We start from the raw sequence: 23,490 nt of genomic DNA, 5'->3' as shown, positions 1-23,490 counted from the left end.
ATACCACTCCTACGAACAGAAAGCAGGCAGAAAATCATTTGCTATTTTGATGGTTTGCACACATGGCTCACAATGAGCAATGCTCTGGCATGAAACTAGCAAATCCACTTTGTATCATGTTTGGCACCGGTGGAAAATAGGGTCCTCTGTCTCATTTATTAATTTGTGTACTAACTGAAAATTTGTTTTTTGCTTGGTTATTAATAAACCAAGTGAATATAAAACTAACAAGGAAAGTCATTTTTAATCCCTAAAACATTCCTCGTTGACAGGAATGTCACATCTCTGCTTTTGAAGAGAGGATAATCCAGGAGATTGAGCTAGGTATCCTTCAGAGCAACTACCAAGAGCTGGTGACTGAGGATGGAGAGGAGATGGTGATGAATGTGTCCGAGCAAGAGGCCATGAAACCCACCTTTGACATGCCAATGAAGAGCCAAAGGATGGTGGAAGGAACAAGGGTCACCTTCCAGTGCAGAGTAGCTGGATCTCCTCTGCCCAAGGTGACCTGAATGAAAGGGCATAACCATGGTATAGACATTGAGGGGTTCCAAATGAGGGCCTTTTCCCTGAAATTTTTTAAAGTGCACTTCCCATAGTCCTACCATGGATCTTGCGTCAGGGAAGGCAGAGCCTCAATTGTCAGAGTCCACTGAAGATTGTTTTTATGAAAATTAAAAGGCTATTTATAAATATCAAAGGCCTTGATGATCATTTTAATCTGATACATTGAATATTCTGCTTTTATTACTAGTTTTATTTACTTTAAAGGTCATTTTAATGATGCATAGTCCTTTCATGCCGCTTTATGCCAAGTGGGCTATTGGTGGCATCTGCAAGGTTTTTATATAATCTTTAGGTAGTCAACTTGCTAGTCTTAGACCAAAACAACATAATAATACTTTAATGTTATCATTCTTTAGCTATCATGATTAAGCTAGCTATGTAGTAAGTGTATGAGGAACCGTGTACAATGTACAGTAGTGAAAATGACCTGAAATACAAGCTATTGCCTTATATACTAAGCCAATGTTACTTATTTGGATATCTAGTTACTTCTGAAAAAAATCACTTGTACACAGCAAATATGCAGTGTTAAATGAACACTGATTTCCTTCCTTAACAAACAGAAATAAATTGAAAATACATAGGAATTAAAAAGAGCAGATTCGTTGAGAAGGGTTCCTATAATATTATAGGGGCAGCGTGTGGCTCAGTGGGCTAAGCCTGTGTCCTCGCAGGTTCGAACCCAGCCTCAGCACGTCTGCGGGTCCTTGAGCAAGACCCTTAACCCCCAGCTCCCTGGGCGCCGCTACGGGTGGCAGCCCTTCGCGGTCAACTTACTCCACAAAGAGCAAGTTGGGGGAGGCGTAAAGATAATTTCCCTACAGGGGATCAATAAAGTATCAATTATTATTATTATAAAATACACATTAGGCATATTAAATATTATATATTTAATTCATTCATCTTTGGGTGCTTTTCAAAAAGATTGCCTGGTACAAAGATGGGAAGCGTATTCAACATAGTGACCACTACCAGACTGAGGTTCTACAGGATGGAAGAGTCAGCCTCCATCTCCCTTTGGTACTACCTGAAGATGAAGGCATCTATACAGTGCTGGCTTCCAATGTGAATGGAAATGCCATCAGCTCCGGGAAGCTGCAGGTGGAGCTCAGCACAGCAAGTGTGGCTCGGCCATTTGCCCCTCAGCCAGCAGCTGTTAAGTCAGTCTGGTGTGTCACATTTAAATATTACCATGAATATATTCTGTAGAGTGTGTTGACATTGCTAATGATTTCTTAGAGCTATTCATATCCCCATTGTAGCAGATGGCTTAGATGAGATGGCTTAGTCTAGTTGTAAATCCTCTACATCTCTGCAGCTCCACATGTCCTCCTGTGAGCCACTCCTCTGAATATATACTAGAGGAGAACAATGAGGGCGAGATGGAGAGGATGTACCGGCCCATATTTGTCATGAAGCCTTCCTCCCTCCGGTGTACCGAGGGACAGACTGCCAGGTTTGATGTCAAAGTCGTGGGTAGCCCTATGCCTGAGACCTTCTGGTTTCACAATGGTAAGGGATGCTCCATGTTTTCATCTTTGATAGCTTCCATTGTTGCTTACCCATGCATTCTCAGAAGGCCTAATAGTTCTGTTGTGTGCATGTTAAAGCAGTGTAAGCCACTTGAATGTGTTCCTCAAGATGTTTGTTATGAATCTAAAAGCATGTATACAGAACAAGGTAGCAAAGCACCTTTGTGTGTCTTTTATATGTCAAAAAATCAATGTGAGCATACAAAAGGCTTGAACTGTCTCTCCCAGGGAAGCCAGTGTGCAATGACTACACACACAAGATGGTAGTAAAGGAAGACGGTGTTCAGTCACTGATTGTGGTTCCAGCTCTTCCTGAGGACTCCGGGGAATGGTCTGTCATAGCCAAGAACAGATATGGTCAAAGCTCAATCACCATGAGTCTCACCGTGGAGGGTACCATACCGCTGTTTAAACTGCAGCCTACATAGCTATTAGAGCTAGTTAGCGCTTAGTGCTTATGCATAATTTGTTTCGACATTATTATTTTTGTTTTCGCTGTCTTTTTCAGCTAAAGAAATTATTTCGCAACCTCGGTTTGTTGAGAAGCTGAAGAACATCAATGTCAAGGAGGGTGCATCCATTGAGTTTTCCATTAAAGCTACTGGAAACCCTTTGCCTGACATTGCTTGGCTTAAAAACAGTGACATAATTTCCACTTACAAGTACTCAAATTTCAGGTAAGAAATATCAATACAGTAAGAAAGTGCAATGTCAACATATTTGCTGTTGAAACAGTAATTTTCATCTGGACTTTGTTCACAATTGTAATATTTGTAGATATTTCAGGTTTTCACAGAATAGGTTTACACTTGTACATGTTCTTTATTATATGTTTAGGATTGAAGGCACAAAAGGAGAATCTAAATTTATGATCAGCCCAACCACGGCCCTGGACAGTGCCTGGTATACGGCTATTGCTGTCAGCAAAGCAGGACGGGACACCACCCGTTTCAAGGTTAACGTGAAGGTGGAGTTCAGTGAACCCACGCCTGAAAAGAGGCTCATCATCCCGAAGGGCACCTATAAGGCAAAGGAGATAGCCCCGCCAGAGCTGGAGCCTCTGCCTATTCGCTATGGACAAGAGCAATGGGAGGAGGGAGACCTGTATGACATGGAGAAGCAGCAGAAGCCTCACTTCAAAAAGAAGCTGTCGTCGGTTCGGCTGAAGCACTTTGGTCCTGTGCACTTTGACTGCAGGTTAACCCCCATCGGCGACCCCAACATGACAGTGGAATGGCTGCATGATGGCCAGCCTCTAGCAGCAGCAAACAGGCTGCGCATGACCAATGAGTTTGGCTACTGCAGCCTGGACTATGAAGTGGCTTATTCTAGGGATAGTGGAATCATCACCTGCAAGGCTTCAAACAAGTATGGAGCAGACCACACGTCTACCACCTTGATTGTGAAGGATGAGAAGGGTCTTGTGGAGGAAACTCAGTTCCCAGAGGGCATAAAGGGAAAGCAGAAGATTGAGGAAATTGAGCGTGTTTCCCATGAGGGTCCTAGTGGTGTCACTGATGATGAGATATCAGAGAAAGCTAAACCTGAGATTGTACTTCTCCCAGAGCCAACAGTGGTGCTAGAAGGAGACACGGCCAGGTTCCGTTGCAGAGTGACTGGTTACCCAGTCCCAAAGGTAAACTGGTACCTCAACAAGCAGCTTATTCGTAAGAGCAAACGATTTAGGCTCCGCTATGATGGTATTTACTACTTTGAGATTACTGATTGCAAGTCTTATGATGCTGGAGAGATCAAAGTAATGGCTGAGAATCCTGTGGGTGTAGTAGAGTACTGTGTGAAACTGGAAATCAGTCAAAGAAAGGACTTCAGGTCCATCCTCCGTCGAGCCCCTGAGCTGAAGAGTCCTGAAACTGGCCCCACCCCCGAGCAAGGTGGCCTTCCCTTCACAGTCATCAAGATTGAGGAGCCCCCTGAAACAACCCAGACAAAAGAGACTGTCAGACTGAAGAAGGCTGAGCGAGTCATCCATGAGATCACCAAAGAGGAAACGGAAGAGCTGAAAAACAAATTTAAGCGCAGAACAGAAGAAGGCTATTATGAAGCAATTTCTGCCTTAGAGCTTAAATCACATAAGAAAGATGAATCCTATGAAGACATGCTGAAGAAGAGAAAAGGGGAACTTCTTCACCGGACCAAAGAAGCGTCTGACAAAGATAAGGTAGAGGAGCAAGAGACAAGGACAGTTTCAGTTACCAGAACGGAAAAGGTACTGTTAGATCCCGGCATGAAGGCTCCCAAAATTGTGGATCGCATCCAGAGCCAAACTGTTTCCGAGGGAGAAGAAGCTCACTTTAGAGTTAGAGTAGAAGGGGAACCGGCCCCTGACTGCCAGTGGTACAAGAATGGGATAGTGCTGGAGAAATCCGAGCGCATTACCTGGTACTGGCCAGAAGACAAGGTGTGTGAGTTAGTAATTAAAGAAGTTTCAGCTGCTGACTCTGCAAGTATCATGGTTAAAGCAGTCAACGTCGCTGGGGAGACTTCAAGTCACACGTTCCTGCTTGTGCAAGGTAAAACACTGTGTGAACATTTCTCCGAGCTGGTTGCAGCATGGGCTCCTAGTGCTCACATATTCGTACATGACACAGAGAGACCTTGGAAACTCCACACACACGAGGATGAGGTGGGATTCAAATCCTTAACCTTGGTACCATGATGCAGTAGATGCTACTGAGCCACTATGTCACCCCTAGATTAAACCACTCAGTGTTGAATCAATTATACAACCCATTATGGGTTTCAGAACTCCATGTTTAACAGAAGCTTTGTTAGTCTGTAACATGCCACTAATTAGGTGCAACGTTCACTTTACCCTAGTACTTAGTACTGGTGCTTAGTGCTGCATATCAGCCAGTGGCTGGAGGAAGATAGAGGCTGTGAACTGGACAAAACAGTTGGCATCTTACTGAGTGACAAGGAGCTCTTGTCGACCCAATGCAAAACGTAAAGTGCAAAGCACGACTAACATTTATGGGAGCGTCCAAATCCATTTAGTTAATTTGACATCAGAAAAAACAGACTTTGCGCCAGCAAGCCAGAATGGCACGTCACCTCATCTTTAATTGACAGTGGCAAATGATCTACACCTCATTGCTATTACAATGGTCCATCTGCCTGGCAAACCAGAGTGCTTTTCACTCGAGATAACGGACATGTTTGTACGCCAGGTGAAAAGACGTGAGCACATCATTTATGAGAGCACCACTGTTCCACTAAAGCCTTTTGAGGTGAAGCAGGCATGGGATGAGGTAGCAGCAAGTGTGTGCTCATTTCTGGCATCACCAGATTATCTGCGCAGTGCCAAAGGTGGCATAATGATATCAGAAGACCGGGAAAAAAGAAGCTCACTGTTGAACGAGTACAACGGCTGGGAACAGGGTTTACTTAGGCTTGTGTATATTTTTATTTTGTTTGGGTCTTCAGTTTGCAAGACATAAATAAAAGTGCAATCTTTGTTCAAATAAAACACTGCCTACAATTTTTAGGTGTTTTAAAATGTTTAAATAAAAGACAATAGAGCTGTTATTTTTCTACATCTCGCAATTTAGATTCCTTACCAGGCAGGAGATGATTCACCTCTTTGCTCATGCTGCTGCCAGGGTGCACTCCTTTGTTGGCATGTCCAATAGACATCCATCATGTATGGCAATGTTATGCAACATACAACATGCCACAATGCCACAACCTTCTTATGGCTGTATTGTAATGTTTCACCTTACTTATCTAAATATCTGAAATGCATTTTCAGCAATCTATATGTTGTTTTAGTTACAGTTTGTGGTAAATTCTGATGAGAAACCTGAAAGATTTTTGAATGATACAACAAATGAATTACACACAAGTAAAATCTTGCATTGATTTGTCTTTTTCCTTATTTCACACAAAAGCCAAACATGTGATTACATTCACTCAACAACTAGAAGATGCCACTGCCAAAGAGAAGGACACAATGGTGACCTTTGAATGTGAAACCAGCGAGCCATTTGTCAAAGTGAAGTGGCTGAAGGGCAATGAAGAGATCTTTCCTGGTAACAAATACCGGATGCACTCTGACCGGAAGGCACACTTCCTCTCTGTGCTCAGCATCAACATCAGTGACACTGCAGAGTACAGCTGTGCTGTGGCTGATGCTGACTACATCAGAACATCTGCCAGGCTCACTGTCGAGGGTAATTCAAGTTCAAATTTATTACACTATTGCAATGCATGTGCTTTCCATTTTCACAAGCGATATAACTTTCCTTTTTGTTTGGTGCTTTTGTGCAGGTTCCCCACTGGATATTTTGAAGAACCTGGATAATGTAGAAGTTCCAGAATCTTACACAGCAACTTTTGAGTGTGAGATGTCACGTGATGATGTAGAGGGCACCTGGTGCTTTGATGACATGGAGATCTCCCCCAGCACCAAATACATCATATCCTCTCGGCGTGGGAGGTACAGCCTCTCAGTCAAAGACGTGAGGAGGGAGGACCAGGGGGAGTACACGTTTGTTGTGGGTGAACTGATGACAACTGGCAAGCTGAAGATGAAATGTGAGTTTTCTCCAATTTATAAGAGGATGAAGAGATAATGAGAAGGATTGCAGCACTAAGATAATCACTACTGCACCTAAAAGAAAATCTGTCATCATGTTTTTATAATGATGACAACTAGTTAATCTAGACAGCAGCCGTGAATATTGCTGTATGGTGAACGTCAAAAAGAAACTCTCTTTACTTTCGTCCAATTAGTGCGTCCTGTGACACTTATGCAAGGCCTCTCAGATCTAACCATCTGTGAAGGTGACACTGCTGAATTGGAAGTGAAGCTCTCTCAAGACAACGTTAAGGGCACCTGGTTGAAGAATGGCCAAGCCATTGATACCACTGGCCATTTTCGCTTGGTGACTGACAAGCTCACTCTCAAGCTTGTCATCGAAGCGGCTGACAGGGATGACAGTGCCATATATTCCTTTACTGTTTCTGATCAGGATATCTCCACCTCTGCAAGACTGACTGTTCAGAGTGAGCATTTGACTTTATTGCTAACTGTGTTTCAGTTCAAGTGTGATTCATTAATAAGGTTACTGACATTTATTTTGTACTGATATTTAATGTCATGCAGCAATCAGCATCTTGACCCCACTAGAGGACGTGGCCACAGTTGAGGGCACCAAGGCTGTTCTGGAGGCTAAAATCTCTGCTGCTGATGTTAGCTCTGTGAAATGGTATCATGACGGTGAGCTGGTATTAGCTAGTGAGAGAGTGCAGTGGATTGCCAAGGGGTCCAAGCAGCGTCTAGTCTTCAGCAGGACGTTTGCCTCTGATGAAGGCTATTACAGACTGGCTGTAGGAAGCACTGGAAGCGAGTGTCACCTGGCTGTTGAAAGTAAGTAAGACAAATACAGCATCTTATTATTGCCATTAGACTGAGCTGTGGACATGATCATCTTTAACTTTCTTTTTAAAGACATAGACATCTTGAGGCCAATGGAGGACCAAGTGCGTGCAGAAACCCAAAATGTTACCTTTGAGGTGGAGCTGTCTCATCCAGGCATTGATGTTGTATGGACCTTCAATAACCAGCAGCTTCAAGCTGGTGCAAAATACAAAATAGAGTCTACTGGCCAGAGCTACACCCTAACAATTGTGATGGCCATGAAGGATGAGGAAGGGGTGTACATGTTTGCTGCGGGTGAACAGACGTGCAGTGCAAGACTTACTGTTTCTGGTGAGATCAATACCTGGTCTGTATTGATTAGTTTGACAAAAATGAAATAATTATGAGTAGCATAGCATGCCTTCCCCCATCTTAGGCGGTGCTATTAAGAGGGCCCTTCAGGATGTGGTAGTTGCAGAGTCCCAGTTGGCTGAGCTGGAGTGTGAGGTGGCCAACCCCAACGCCGAAGGCCTGTGGCTGAAGGATGGCCAGCATGTGTTCTTCAGTGACAACATACAGAGTCAAGACGTTGGGGAACTCAGGCGCCTTGTCATCATCATCACTAGGCCTCAGGACGTTGGGGAATACACCTACCAGCTGGGCAACTCCAAAACAACTGCTCACCTCAGGGTCGAAGGTACCCACCAGCTAATGCTATATATTTACAGTTTGGCTGTATGTATTTTTGTCTTTCCTTATTGTTGACCTTCATTCATTTCCTTCAAAGCTGTGAAGATCAAAAAGACTCTCAAGAACCAGGCGGTGCTTGAGACCCAAGATGCAATATTTGGTCTAGAGCTCAGTCATGAGGACATGAAAGGTTCTCTGTGGACCAAAAATGGAGTGGAGATTCAGCCCAGTGGCAAGTTTGATATGACGATAGATGGTGCAGTCCACACCCTGGTGATCAAGAGCTGTATGACACAGGATGAGGCAGTCTATGGATTCAAACTCGGAAAGCTCTTTGCAAATGCGAGACTTAGTGTTGAGAGTAAGTTTAATATGTTCATGTGTATTTGTGAATGCAGTAGAGGAGAATTTAAAAAGCTCCCCTGTTTTCCTGCAAGAAAGGACGATTCACAGCTTGTTTACCTCTAATTTAGTGGTAAAGATTCTGAAGAAACCTAAGGACGTGACAGCTCTGAAGGGTGGCACTGCATCCTTTGAGCTGGGCCTCTCGCACGATGACATCCCTGTGAAATGGATGTTCAACAACGTTGAGCTAATGCCCAGTGAAAAATGTACCATCCTGTATGAGAAGAAGGTCCATAAGCTGGTCATTAATGTTGTGGATTCCCATGATGCTGGGGAGTACACCGCTGTGGTGGGCCATCTGCACTGCAACGCTTCGCTCAGCATTGACAGTATGCACACATCTTACATTGCTTAAAATTATCTTCCTATGATTCCCTTTTTTTAACAATATTTTTGTGTGTATTTCCCAGTCTTAAGAATAACAAAAGCCATGAAGAACATTGAGGTGGCTGAGAGTAAGACAGCCATTTTTGAGTGTGAAGTATCGCATGTTAACATGCCATTCGCATGGCTGAAGGCAGACATGGAGATTGAACCTAGTGAGAAGTATGGGATTGGTGTGCAGGATAAGGTCTACCAACTCAAGATCATGAACGTTAGCCAAGAAGATGCAGGAGAGTACACCTTCTTCTATGGAGAAGACTGTTTGGTCTCAGCTACATTGACGGTTACCCGTAAGTCATCATGCTTATGTTGGACAACTATTTCTTTAGCTTGTCTTCCAGAATTTTCCATGATACAGTTACACTGCAATTATTACACTACACTAAACCAATATAGTCACTATTCATGTATTGACGCATGCAGGGGTAGGGATAGGTTTTTGGGATGCCCTCTCAATCAACCTATAACAGGGGGTCCCCAGGACTGAAGTTGAGAACCACTGCTTTATTATTGGCTTATTGAGAGGTAATCCCAAAAACCCACACCAACTCTCCCTGGCTCAGGTTCCCTACCCCTGGACATCAAGCTCCACAAATATATGATTATTATGAAAAATACTCAAAGGATCATTTCAGTTTTGCTTTGCTCTAATTACTCCATAACTAGTACTGTATATCCATCTAAAAACACACTTATGGTACAAGTGTACTGTAATCCAGAAATATTTATCAATATACATGAACTTAGTATATTTTCTTGGCAATACTAAAACAGCAGTATACTTCCATTCAGGGAAAACAAACAACAGAATATCCAAAGCTCTAGGGTACGTCTGGACAGGAAGCTCAAGAGTGAATCAGGCATAAAGAGAGAACCTGCTATTTGTTAAGAGGCCCCTTTGATTCCACACACAGCATGGCTCCATGAGGGGGGTCTCAATAGTACTACTTCTGCAACTTGCCAGATTCTTTCTCTGAGCATGTTGATTGCTGATGCTTGGTGTGTATTACGGCTTGCTAAAAGCTACAGGAGGTTCCCTGGTGCTGCTGAGATATAAATTAATTAGTGTCCCATCATTAATATTTTTCATTCTCATCTGGTGCATATGGCTCTTTGTGCTTTTCACGGTCATTTGGTGCTTGCGGCTCCTGAGAATGTCAGATATGAGGCAATCAGTCTGAGAATCAAACAATAGATTTGGTTGCATTCTGTGTTTCTGCAAAGTCAAATTATCCTTCCTGTTTTTTAACAGCAAGGAAAGTGTGATAGAATGCTGAAGACAGAACCGGAAGGAAGGTAGCAATGTCTCTATACAGTAACTATTATATATACATTGAGAAACCACCTAAGCACAAACATATCAAATAAATTTTTATCAAATGTAGGGAATATACTTGTATGGCCTGAATTATCCTCATGTGGGTTTAAGATGAACAGTAATAGTTACATTTTAAAATACTAATTCCCCACCTGCCTTTTTTGCCAAGTAGATACTTTACTGAATGTGTATTTTCTTTTTATTCTCCAGATTTTTTTAAGATGGGCCAGAATCAGTAGATACCAGACAAGAACAACAAAGTGTCTTTTCGGGCTCTGAAGGCTGCTTAAATGAAGTGTAGTTTCTCCCATTTACTATCCAAGCTGATGGTCGTGGCCTGAAAACATTAAAGTTCTTTTTCTGAAAAGATTAAACTCTGCTGACTTTTCTTCCACCAGCAAGTTTCATAGAAACGTTATAATTCACAGGATAGTAAAACACAGTAAAAGAAACATACATGCTTGCATGTCAGTTTTATTGATTGAGAGTATTTCAAAAAGCTAAATATCATCTCTTAAAACTGATTCTATAACCTCACATTGGGGGTCTTCAATGGAAGGATAAGATACCAATATGCAATTTTGTGGTGATCCATTTATTCGTTTGGAGTCTTTGTTGGACCAAATTGAGTTGGTTTTGAGTGTGCATCCTTCAAATATTTTGAGTCCATTGAACCCATAAGTAACCATTAGAGCTGAGTCAGTGCCTGCCTGAACTGTCAGAATGAAACATCTGGAGGATGTAAAAGTATAGTAAAAGTATATGTAAGCACATAAGGAAAAATGGCGTGCGCAAAAAAAAAGTCATATTTATAAAACTGTGCGTATGTACACTTCCAAGCAAAGTTCTCTATATGTATCACACCTTACCTTGAATTGTGTGCGCGTGGATCAGCTGTATATTCCACCCTCTACATGCCCACATCCAACCATAAATGGTCAATGCAAAACACATAATGAATATTGATGTGTATAAATTAAGCAGGAAAATGTTTACTTATCATGCCAAGAAATGCAAGAAAATAAACTTTTCTGGAACAGAAATCGAGGTTTTTTGGATAAAGTGGAGACTAGAAAAACCATTTTGTTTGATGGTCACAGCAGTGGGGTGACAAAAAAAATGCAGCGAGTGGCAACACGTTGCAGATCCTGTTATTGCGGTGAATGCAGCAAACAGGACAGTACATCCATTGTGCAGCATTCTGCATGTGTGTGACCACTGTACAGGTGTTTATGTTTCCAGCAATCAGACTTATTGCTTCACACTTTGCCAAAATGATCATGATAATCCATTCAGGCCCACCACTGCTCAAAAAAAATTAAAGATACACTTTGAAAACACATCAGATCTCAATGAGAAAAAATCATAGTGGATATCTATACCGAAATGGACTGGGTAATATGTTAGGTATGAAAGGATCCCACATTGCTTGATTGAAATGAAAATGATCAACCAACAGAGGGCTGATTTCAAATACACCCCAAAAAGATAATAAAACAATGCAGCAAGCCAGTCAATTTTGCTGAAATTTCACTGCAGCAACTCAAAATCATACTCGGTAGTTTGTATAGCCCCCATGTGCTTGTATGCATGCTTGACAATGACAGGGCATACTCCTAATGAGACGACGTATGGTGTCCTGGGAGATCTCCTCCCAGATCTGGACCAGGACATCACTGAGCTCCTGGACAGTCTGAGGTGTAACCTGGCGGTGTCGAATGGACTGAAATATAATGAATGTCCCAGAAGTGTTCTACTGGATTTAGGTCAGGCGAGTGTGGGGGTCAGTTAGTGGTATCAATCCCTTCATCCTCCAGGAACTGCCTGCATACTATCACCACATGAGGTTAGGCATTGTCATGCACCAGGAGGAGCCCAGGACCCACAGCACCAGCACAGGGTCTGACAATGGATCCTACCTAATGGCAGTCAAGGTGCTGTTGTCTGACCTGTAGAGGTCTGTGCGTCCCTCCATGGATATGCCTCCCCAGACCATCACTGACCCACCACATCACCGGTCATGCTGAACAATGTTACAGGCAGCATAATGCTCTCCATGGCTTCTCCAGACCCATTCATGTCTGTCACATGTGCTCAGGGTGAACGAGAGCTCATCTGTGAAAAGCACAGGGCGCAAGTGGTAGATCTGCAAATTCTGGTATTCTATGGCAAATGTCAATTGAGCTCCACAGTGTCAGACAGTGAGCACAGGGCCCACTAGAGCATGGGTGGGGAACCTGTTACATGGAGGGCCGGTGTGGATGCGGGTTTTTGGGATGGCCAATAACAGTGGATCCCCCGGACTGGAGTTGAGAACCACTTCTTTATTAATGGTTGATTGAGGGGCAATCCCACAAACTCACACCCACACCGGCCCTCCATGGAACAGGTTCCCCACCCCTGCACTAGAGGACGTCAGGCCTGCAGTCCGTTTCTGATTGTTTGATCAGAGACATTCACACCAGAGGCCTGCTGAAGGTCATTTTGTAGGGCTCTGGCAGTGCTCATCCCGTTTCTTCTTGCACACAGGAGCAGATACTGGTCCTTCTGATGGGTTAAGAACCTTCTACAGCCCTGTCCAGCTCTCCAAGAGTAACTGTCTGTCTCCTGAAATCTCCTCCATACACTTGAGATTGTGCTGGGACTCACAGCAAGCCTTTTAGCAGTGACACATATTGATGTGGCATCCTGTTGGAATACCTGTGCAACCTCTGTAGGGTCTAGGTATTGCCTTATACTACCAGTAGTGATAATGACTGTAGCCAAATGCAAAACTAATGAAAAAACAGTCAGAATGTCGGAGGGAAAAATGTCAGTGGCCTCCACCTGTTAACCCTCTGAGGGTGAGGGCATCATCGGCAATGCGTGTATTTTAGTTTATTATCTTGCTGAAATCTTTATGTAGAATCATAAAAAAACACTGACTAGCGAAACTCCTACATTTGGGACTCCTCAAGCAACCGTTCTTTCGACGCAAAGTCAAACCAGCGGTACCCAAGGGTTCTCTGAATAGACACAGTACAGAAGGAGTCCAGTCTTCGTCTCAGGTCACAGGTTAGCATATATGACTCACAGCCATACATCAAGACAGGGGACACCAATACAACCTTTGGCAACCTTCACGATAGGTCTCCCACATCACATTAGAGTCAACAGTGGCACCCAAGTCTGCAAGTTCCTCGCACAAACTGTGTGCAAACTCCTGAAAAATACGACACTCATTGTCGAGGAAAACAATATGGCCTTTTAGAGACGGATGAAGTAAATGTTGTATAAAATGTCTACAATATATGTCATATTAAATGATTTCTGAGTAAATTTCATGTAACGAACAGCTTTTTTTTTTTTTTTTACCATTACACGCACTACTCTGACAGGATTTCTTGTACTATTTGATTCACAACTATCAGCATAATAGGGTTAAGCTAAATTGACAGAATTATAATACTGAGAGAATTATATGTAATACAACAACAACAACAAATTTATTTTTGTATAGTGCATTATCACAACATTACATCGTCTCAAGGTGCTTTACAGCATCCTCACCCAAAACCTCCAGTGAGTAAGCCATAGGCGACAGTGGCAAGGAAAAACTCCCAAGAAGGAAGAAACCTTGGGAGGGACCAGACTCAAAGGGGGAGCCCAAACCTCAAGAGGCCAGCAGGGAGAGTCAAATAGAAGAGATGGTTAAGTGCCAAGTCACACTGTCCAAATCATAAGATTTGAGAAATAATCGGGGAGCAGGGAGGTGATGACAAGCCGGTGCCGACTCTCCTTCCAATCGCCAGGCAAGGCAGAAGGTCATAAATGAAAGATGACACAAGCAGAACGACGACCTGGATGCAGGGACGTCACTCGTAGTGGCGACGTCACATGTAGCAGGGTGTGCTGGTCATCTTGATAGATTGAGGTCACCAGGCAGCATCCCCCTGGAGAAGTAGGGGAAATAAAATGTGCAATTAGTCAAAGTAGGGGAGACTATAGCCAGTGCTAACAGTTAGGTGAGTGCAATATGAAGTGCAATGTGCAAGCTCCGGCAGATATGGCTATGGCAGCATATGTAGGAGGGAGAGGCAGGTGGGAATGCAGGCATGGGGAGTCCCTGAAATGTCAGCACCCGAATTCCATAAGGGATTGTGAAGCTAGAGTGACAGCATTGACAGTTAAGTTTATCCAAAGCCAATGGCACCGATCCCCACCCAGCTCTACACCACACACTATAGGTCTGACTGTGAGTGAGGAGTTAGCTAGAGATAGAACTAGTGTCCCTATAAGCTAAACTAAATAGGTGTGTTTTTAGTCTAGACTTGAATATTGAGAGTGAGCCTGAAACCCGCACATCCGGTGGAAGACCATTCCACAGCTGAGGAGTTCTACAGGAGAAAGCTCTGCAGCCTGCTGTAGCTCTTTCTCCCCTAGGTACTAACAGATATCCAGTGCCTTGAGAACGAAGCAAGCGTGGAGGGTCAGCAGATAGCTAATGTATTTTGGTGCAAGGCCATTCAGTGCTTTATATACTGAACAAAAATATAAACGCAACACTCTTGTTTCTGCTCCCATTTTTCATGAGATGGACTTAAAGACCTACAATTCATTCCAGATACACAATATTACCATTTCTCTCAAACATTTCTCACAAATCAGTCTAAATGTGTGATAGTGAGCACTTCTGCTTTGCTGAGATAATCCATCCCACCTCACAGGTGTGCCACATCAAGATGCTGATCTGACATCATGGGTAGTGCACAGGTGTACCTTATACTGCCCACAATAAAAGGCCACCCTGGAATGTGCAGTTTTTTGCTTTATTGGGGGTCTGGGGACTCAGAACCGGTCAGTATCTGGTGTGACCACCATTTGCCTCATGCAATGCAACACATCTTCTTCGCATAGAGTTTATCAGATTGTCAATTGTGGCCTGTGGAATGTTGGTCCACTCCTCTTCAATGGCTGTGCGAAGTTGTTGGATATTAGTGGGAACTGGTACACGCTGTCGTATACGCCGGTCAAGCACATCCCAAACATGACATGTCCGGTGAGTATGCTGGCCATGCAAGAACTGGGACATTTTCAGCTTCCAAGAACTGTGTACAGATCCTTGCAACATGGGGCCGTGCATTATCTGTCTGAGTGGCTGGTCTCAGACGATCTTGGAGGTGAACCTGCTGGATGTGGAGGTCCTGGGCTGGTGTGGTTACACGTGGTCTGCGGTTGTGAGGCCGGTTGGATGTACTGCCATATTCTCTGAAACGCCTTTGGAGACGGCTTATGGTTGAGAAATGAACATTCAATGCACGAGCAACAGATCTGGTTGACATTCCTGCTGTCAGCATGCCAATTGCACGCTCCCTCAATGCTTGTGGCATCTGTGGCATTTTGCTGTGAGACAAAACTGCACATTCCAGGGTGGCCTTTTATTGTGGGCAGTATAAGGTACACCTGTGCACTACCCATGATGTCAGATCAGCATCTTGATGTGGCACACCTGTGAGGTGGGATGGATTATCTCAGCAAAGCAGAAGTGCTCACTATCACACATTTAGACTGATTTGTGAGAAATGTTTGAGAGAAATGGTAATATTGTGTATCTGGAATGAATTGTAGATCTTTAAGTCCATCTCATGAAAAATGGGAGCAAAAACAAAAGTGTTGCGTTTATATTTTTGTTCAGTGTAGGTTAATAGCAGTATTTTATAGTCAATCCGAGATTTAACTGAAATCCAATGAAGGGAGGATAAGACTGGTGTAATGCGATCAAATTTTTTAGTGTTTGTTAGAACTCTGGCTGCTGCATTCTGTACCAATTGAAGTTTATGTAAGGATGCAGACGGGCAACCAGATAGGAGGGCATTACAGTAGTCCAGTCTGGAACTTACAAAGGCATGTATTAATTTTTATGCATCATGAAGTGAGAGCATCTTATAAAGCTTGGCTATGTTCCGTAGATAATAAAACGCAGTTCTAGTAATACTTCTTATGTGAGCATCAAAACATAGATCAGAATCAACAAGAACGCCAAGACTTCTAACCACCGTGTTAGGTTGTGTAGGAAGGTTACACCGAAACTCTAATTAATGAAGAGCAATGTTATTTTTTTATTTTAACTTCTATTAAATGTATTTTGGTATCTATCATTATAAACATACAAATGTTTAATATATATGTTGTATAATACAAATACATTTGAAGAAGCTAAGTGAAATGTTTCATTTCTGTTTCTCTTATTTAGTCATATAGTTCTGATAATTTCTTGTTTTATATTTGTATATTTGTGGGATTATTTGGGACTTTTGGTAATTTTGGTAGGCTGGATCGGTGTCTAAACAATAATTCTCATCAGGAACAGAGGAGAGAATCACCACAATATTGAATTATTTGAGTGTGGAAGCAGTAATTTCATAATGTCAACTTTGGATATTTGAACTTCAAATGTCCGTCTTTGCTTAGAAAATTGAACTGATAAACGTTACATGGACTGTAAGTACTGAAAAATATATGGTTGCTGTACTGGCAGCAGAGCAGGGCAGATCATGAAATAGACACTGCATATCCAGTAATTGCTGCTCTGTGAGGAAACCTGGTAAGATATAAAGAATAAAAAGAAAAAAACTAGGCAATGCTTTAAGATACATTTTAAGATACATTTTGTTTATTCCCCGTGAAATTTGGAGAATGTCCTATGAACGTTTGTAGAACGTTCCGCAAACTGTACAGTTTCTCAAAAGCTAACTTCTCTGAATATTAAGAAAACTTTCCTGAATTATGTTAGCGGAATGTTTGCTTACAGTAAGTAATCTGGGGAACGTTCCCGTACCGCTTAGTGTACATACATGGGACATCCTGCGAACTGAAGATTGCTTGCTGTTGTATTCCCGTCTTTGCATGCTTGAGCAGCACGGCCCACAGGGGGCGGTTCCACCAAAAAAATTTATAATTTATATAGCACCTTACATCAATTTAAGGAAGCTTCACTGAGGGAATAACTAACAAAAAGTAATTATTACAAATAAAAGATGGGAGAAATAAAACATCATAAATAATATGACAGAAACCGCAGACTAATTCAAACCAGAGTAACAGCAAATGGACACTATGGCGCTCAAAGATCAGAAAACACCGCAGAGAGAGAAGAGATGAGATTTTAGTTGAAATTTGAACTCTGGGAGAAAAGTGGTTATGAGGGAATTCCAAAATCTGGGGGCTTCAACTTTGAATGACGAGCACCCATGATGGAAAGTTTAAATCAGACAGCAGACCTGAAGAAGATGATCTAAGACAGGATAAGTGCCTAAATGTAAGTAGGATCATTCTCTATTGAATGCAATAAAGTACCGGAAGCCAGTGGACGTCATGAGGTATAAGGGTGAGCGTTGAGTGTGGCAGGACCAGCAGGGGGCGTGTAAACCCAGCACCTGTGTGCTCACCTTGCACATGTAACAGTGCTCAAGCCAGACCTGAACACCATGACATTGTCCTTATGCAACATACGAAAAAATCTGTGAGGACTACAATTGCTGATATCCAGACATGCAGGTAAAATGACTCACGAAGAATCATGAGGTACATTTACTGCTCAGATCCAGAAAGTAAAAATCCAGACCAGGATTTTCTTTCAACCAACCCAATGAACATAAAGAGTCACAGTCATATAGTACTCAACTGGTTGGTTGAAACAAAATCCTGGTTTGGATTTCTGTCTTTCTGGACCTGAAATGTCCACCTCTGAGTATTTATACATATACTGCTTATAGACAAATGCCTTGCGATGCAGCCTGTGCAAGAGCACTGTAAAGTGCTCCGCATTTAATCTCCTGATGATCCTAGTCAATCCATTTGAAGTTATATGGGACATAGTGGCCCTAAATGGATCTGTTCTTGCACGTGTTAGTAACGTGACAGTGTGGCAGCTGACAGTGAAATCGACCAAATGAACCATGTCTACTGGAACTTTCAGTTGATGTAATTTTATTTGTCATTCACTTGTTCTGAAATTAACCTTTATAAAGTACAGTAGGGCTGTTTTTCCTTGCGTCATACAGTAAATGTTACTCTCTCTGTTTGTCTCTGTCCCTGGTGTCCCCCTGTTTAAGTGGTGTTCCTCTTTCCTCTCCCCAACAGAAAACCCCACACATCTGCAGTATCCCAAAATGGCACCATGGCCACAGCAGCTGCTGAAGGTGACACGTGACACCCCCTCCTTAAGCTTTTTGTGTGGTCCCTGCAAAGCCCACCCCCAAGACAGAAATGGCCAGCTGTATAAATGATATGTCCTGCCCTGGAAACTTATCAGAGTAGAGCACAGCTCAGTGTCTTGGGTAACATTGCCATTCTTAAGCTATAAGCCTTCATCTGCCCTCCTTTCATTCTTGAATTTTGGTCCTGAGCAGCTCGTGAAAAGTTGCTGATGATTTAGGCATCAGAGAAAGGCAAGAACGTTGCAGTGCGAATTCAGATATTTACAATCACATTTCAGTCACATTTTTTGCCATAGACATAGATGAAATGACAAACTGACTTTACGCCAGTTTCCTCAAGCTGCAGAAGTGACATTATGACTTGTGACCATGTGCAAATTCAGATAATTACAGTTACATATTCAGCTATAGACACAGATGAAATGAGAAACTGACTTTACACTGGTTTCTCTAGTGCAGAGGTCACATTATGACTCATGGTTATAATAGATCATGTCAGGAAGCAGTGCTGTAAACGGGTGAGAATGTTTTTCATAAGAAGTGAAGGTATGTGGTTATCAGAGGCGGACTGGCAACTAAAAGCAGTCAGGTATCTTTTGACGATTGTGATCAACCAGTTGGCCACTAATGAAATAAAGCATTATCATTAATCATCCATTTAATCATCTATTAAATACACCAAGATCGATGAGCAGGTTGGGGAAAAATGACTGGCCTTTGCAAGACTGGTCCACTGGGAAAATTCCCAGTCTTTCGTATGGTCAGTCGGTACCTGGTGGTTTTCTTTAATAAACAAAAAATGACAAGCTAGCAGTAATGTTGCAAATGAAATTTCAATTAAAATGATTTTTGATCAATTTTTTATGAGTGATCATATTCACTTTTACTAATGCAGCACAGTGGGCAGCACTGTTGCCTCACACTTCCTAGGTTGGGGGTACAAATTCCTGCCCCTGTGGTGTGTGTTGAGTTTGCAGGCCATGCAAATTTCCTCATGCTTGTATTTAGGTTATATGTGTGTCTTAGTTGTCGATCTGTATGTGTATGCACACATGCCCTTTGATGGACAGGCACCCCATCCAGGGTATACCCTGGCTATGCTGCCTAGGAAGGACTCCAGGTCCATAACCATGACCCTGACCAGAAAAAATTGTGGGAAGATGGATGGAGGAAAGGATAATGTTTTATGTCCAAGGACAGCGCTGTGCATTGGTTTCCTCCTCCCAGCTTTGTGTGTTTTGGATGTTCTTCCTGTATTTGTCTGGGATTATTCCAGATATTCCAGTTTCTTCCTGTAATCCAAGATTGTAGGTGAACTGATTGGAGGTGAACTGATGAAATTGCCCTTTGTGCAGGATTACATGTATGTGAGAGAGTGTCCACTGCCTTGTGTCCTGTCCTGCCTGGGATTGGCTCCAGGCTCACCCTGACCCTGTCCTGGATAAGCAGTCATGGAAAATGGGTGGATGGATGGATTCTGTTATTTAACTTGTATTAATGTTATTTGTCCCAGATCTGTCTTTTGGCACTGGACTTTCCCTTGGGGTGAGAACATTTAAAAGAAGGGTGGTACTGTATATTTCTTCTGTGTCTTTGGTTACGTCAGGGTGAGGGGGAAAAAAATAACCAAACTTTGATAAGTAGCATCCCTAAATAGGGGTGGATACCATGATGTTTGACCTCACCAAATTGTTTCGACCATCACGATCTACTCACAGCATGTAGGATTCCACTGAAATGCGTGCATATCTCCGTGCTGCATACACATGTTGCCACCGTCTCTTTTTATATCATTTGTAGGTGGACAGAGTAAAATGCACGCATACCTATTAGCGTATACGTGGCTTTAAAATTTTTCACTTAAGGATGCTACCTACCGATTTAACGAAGGATAAATAACTCAAACTCCAATGTCACTTTCTAAAACATGTTGTTCAAAAACACCAATACTTACCACATTTGTGACTTCATGTATTCGGGTTGTATTTGACCGTCGCAGGATTTGGGTCCAGAACAAACAGAGCTGCCTGAATTGTGCCAGATTCAGTTTCAGTCACACGAACGAAACCGGTACACAATACTGAAAAAAGCTATCTGGAAAAAAAAAAAACAAAGATCTGTTGCGGGATTCTTTTAAATAGTGAGCAATGAAAGTAGATGCAAATTCTATATACACTTAATCTATAGCAAGCTTATGTTGAATGCTATTGTCAACATATTTTGTCATATGTCTGACAAGCTAATTTATGCCAGATAAAAGATAAAAACTTCATCTACATTTGACCTAACGTAAAATTATGTCTGTTAGAATAAAGTTCTATGAACTATGAATGTGTCCTCACATAATATGAAACATTACAGTATACTGGAGCTCAGTAAATTTAAATTTGCAACTTGCTTGTTATTTGCTTGTAATTTGCTATTGTCCAATATACTATTTCTGGGTGATTGGCAATTCCATACCAGACAACACTGTAACATTGTATGTATATCAGCCAGTGTTAATCAAAATGTTTCGTATATAAAATCACGCCGAATACCACATCAAGCATGGTAGGATTAAGTTAAGAGTAGAGACCTTTTGCTCACTGTTTGGTTCCCCCCTTCCCCCCACTTCAGTAATCTCTCCTGTGCTCCTGGGTTATGTCTAAGATCTATACTGATTAATGTGAATTGAGAGGGACCCTGTGACTGCTCTCTAAGTGGGGCACAAGCACACAGACGCCCAAACAATCGTTATATTAACAACATTGTGTCATATGTTTATGCACTGAGACCTTTTTTCTAGTCCCTAAGCACATAAATGGACTTCCTTGCAATAAGTAGTCACTCTGATAGGAATGAAAGAGGGCTGATTTTGGGGAGTTGTGTGTATATTAGTGTGATTTCTGACATCTCATGTTGAAGGGCCGGCCATCCCACTGGAACTGACACCCAGCCATGCAGCGAACTATAACGCAGCTGACAGGTGTGCACTCTTCCTCCTGCAGTAACCCCCCCTTCAGCCCCATCCCCCTGAGGGGAAGACAGCATGGCCAATGAGGCCTGGTGGCAGTGGTGACGAGGTCACTGGGCCCCATGGGGGTATATATAGTGAAAGAGGCAATTTAGCACTTCTGAGCTGTTGGAGAACTCCCTGCCTCGCCTCGAACTGGCGTTGGCTTTGTGGCAGGAGAAAGCAAAACTGCACGGCTCCCCGCTTCGTGTGGTTTTGTTTGGGGGCTCTCTTTGGAGGCTCGCCCATTCTCACTTGGGATTTTCTGAGAGAAAGCCCAGATCAGGAGATAACGTGTCTATAGGTACACATCTTCAGGGCTTTGCCCCTCCTTCCCTGGGCCACCTTGTGAAGACAAGTAAGTAATGCTGGGGTATGTGATTTGACGCTTCTCCTTTGTTAATTGGTGACAGCAGCATGTGTACGTATGCCTTTAGTGACACTTAAAAGCGACGGTGAGCAGTAACTTTTTGTTAGTCTAATGCAGCCAACCTGGGCAGAAGTCCTTGCAGTACTGGCCTGCTTATTGTATGATACTTCTCCACAAAATAGGAAACACGCTGACACCTTTCACAAGCATTTTGCTGCAGACCCGAGAATAGCTCTTGGTAGCATTCGCCTGCGAAGTCCGGTGGGTTCTGATGTCTTTTTAAGGGAATCGGTTAGGGGGGTATCAGATGCACCTCCAGCTATGTGTCATGTGGTGATTGTCAATCAAGATGTCTCCAGATTATTTTTGGAGTCATCCACTTTGGTCATTCAGCAGAAATCCTTTCAGACGTGTATATGGTTTGGTAATGTTTTTATTTGGCGTGTAGCATTTAAAAACATTGTGTTCTCAGCATTTTTTTTATGTGAATGTAAGTCTTGAGGTGGGCGCTGTTGTGGAGGTGGCCAGACCTACACGTACTGCTTTTGTTCACATGCTGAGTGAGAAGCTGCAGGTTTTTCCAAAAGGTTGTTTTTTAAATGAGGCAATGTGGGTCTTATGAATGAGTATATCTCATTCAAATGCTCAAATTTTATTTCTCTGGAATTCTCTTTAGGTTGTTTATTAATATCCCTGTTTTGTTTGGGGGTCATTAGTTTTTTATACAAATTAAACAAATTTATATGTTGTCTACCATTTTGATATTATATTTAAGATGCAATGTTTCATAAATCAGAATGGGTGATTTGATAACTCCAGGACATTTTTCAGTTGTATCTTTTTGGCTGCTTACTGCCCATTCAACAACAGATCACTTCAAGAATTCAGCAGAATATTAGGTAGCAAGGTGGTGCAATGGAGTTCTGTGACAGGCTTACAGAATAGGAGAAGCGGCACTGCAGAGCAAAACACCAGCAGTTTTATTAAAGAAAACCGAGCATAGATTTATGGGAGTTTACTTTTGAACCACTTGTTGACAGTGAAATAAGAAGGCAGTCCTGCGATAAACTGATTAGATGGTAATGTTAAATTGTCTGGGCAATTGTTTGTTATATCAAAATTCCAGGGTTTCTTACAAATTGGCGAAGTAAAGCAGGTACTTGTCTAAACATGTGAATTTGTATGGTTGCCATGAGTCATGATCCTGTGCATTTTGGCTGGGGTGTCACAGTAACCCAATGAATGAATATCACCTCTGTGGGGTGCTCCGCACCCACCCATAACTATAATGTCACCCTCAGTATGCTATTACACATTCAGCTCTCTCTATATATATAGAAAGGTTGTTGACAACTGCACATATATCATTGTTAGTGAATAAAAATCTTTAAGACATCAGTGGATCATATAGAGAGACTAGAATTGTCATGATGTAATAATGTTGAAAAGATTTTAGTTATTTTGATTTTTTGAAGCTGACAATTACCAATCTATACTGTTCAATGTGTTTTTTTATATTCTACCACATTTATAAATAAAAACAAGTACTTCCCATTACACAAAATGGTACATTTGTCATCATTATACTTGTTCATAAGCCTCTGTTTCAGCAATGTGTAATGCGGCTGATAATTCTTTAAATAAACATACA

General features: G+C 42.3%; 1 protein-coding gene across 1 annotated transcript in view; it reads left to right on the top strand.

Moving 5' to 3' along the window:
* The window catches only part of LOC125731156 (titin-like), a 155,956-nt gene that overhangs the window by 8,638 nt on the left and 123,828 nt on the right, over window positions 1-23,490 (top strand). Inside the window, exons 12-26 of the mRNA XM_049005864.1 lie at window positions 273-503; window positions 1,492-1,736; window positions 1,886-2,079; window positions 2,328-2,492; window positions 2,608-2,776; window positions 2,937-4,630; window positions 6,008-6,289; window positions 6,387-6,653; window positions 6,852-7,124; window positions 7,225-7,488; window positions 7,570-7,830; window positions 7,916-8,176; window positions 8,267-8,530; window positions 8,643-8,903; window positions 8,985-9,248. Coding sequence (XP_048861821.1) covers window positions 273-503; window positions 1,492-1,736; window positions 1,886-2,079; window positions 2,328-2,492; window positions 2,608-2,776; window positions 2,937-4,630; window positions 6,008-6,289; window positions 6,387-6,653; window positions 6,852-7,124; window positions 7,225-7,488; window positions 7,570-7,830; window positions 7,916-8,176; window positions 8,267-8,530; window positions 8,643-8,903; window positions 8,985-9,248 — 5,095 coding nt within the window. The remainder of the gene's footprint in view (window positions 1-272; window positions 504-1,491; window positions 1,737-1,885; window positions 2,080-2,327; window positions 2,493-2,607; window positions 2,777-2,936; window positions 4,631-6,007; window positions 6,290-6,386; window positions 6,654-6,851; window positions 7,125-7,224; window positions 7,489-7,569; window positions 7,831-7,915; window positions 8,177-8,266; window positions 8,531-8,642; window positions 8,904-8,984; window positions 9,249-23,490) is intronic.

This window comes from Brienomyrus brachyistius, chromosome 1 (assembly GCF_023856365.1).
Source record: "Brienomyrus brachyistius isolate T26 chromosome 1, BBRACH_0.4, whole genome shotgun sequence".
NCBI lineage: Eukaryota > Metazoa > Chordata > Actinopteri > Osteoglossiformes > Mormyridae > Brienomyrus > Brienomyrus brachyistius.
This window is presented reverse-complemented; position numbering and strand designations above follow the sequence as displayed.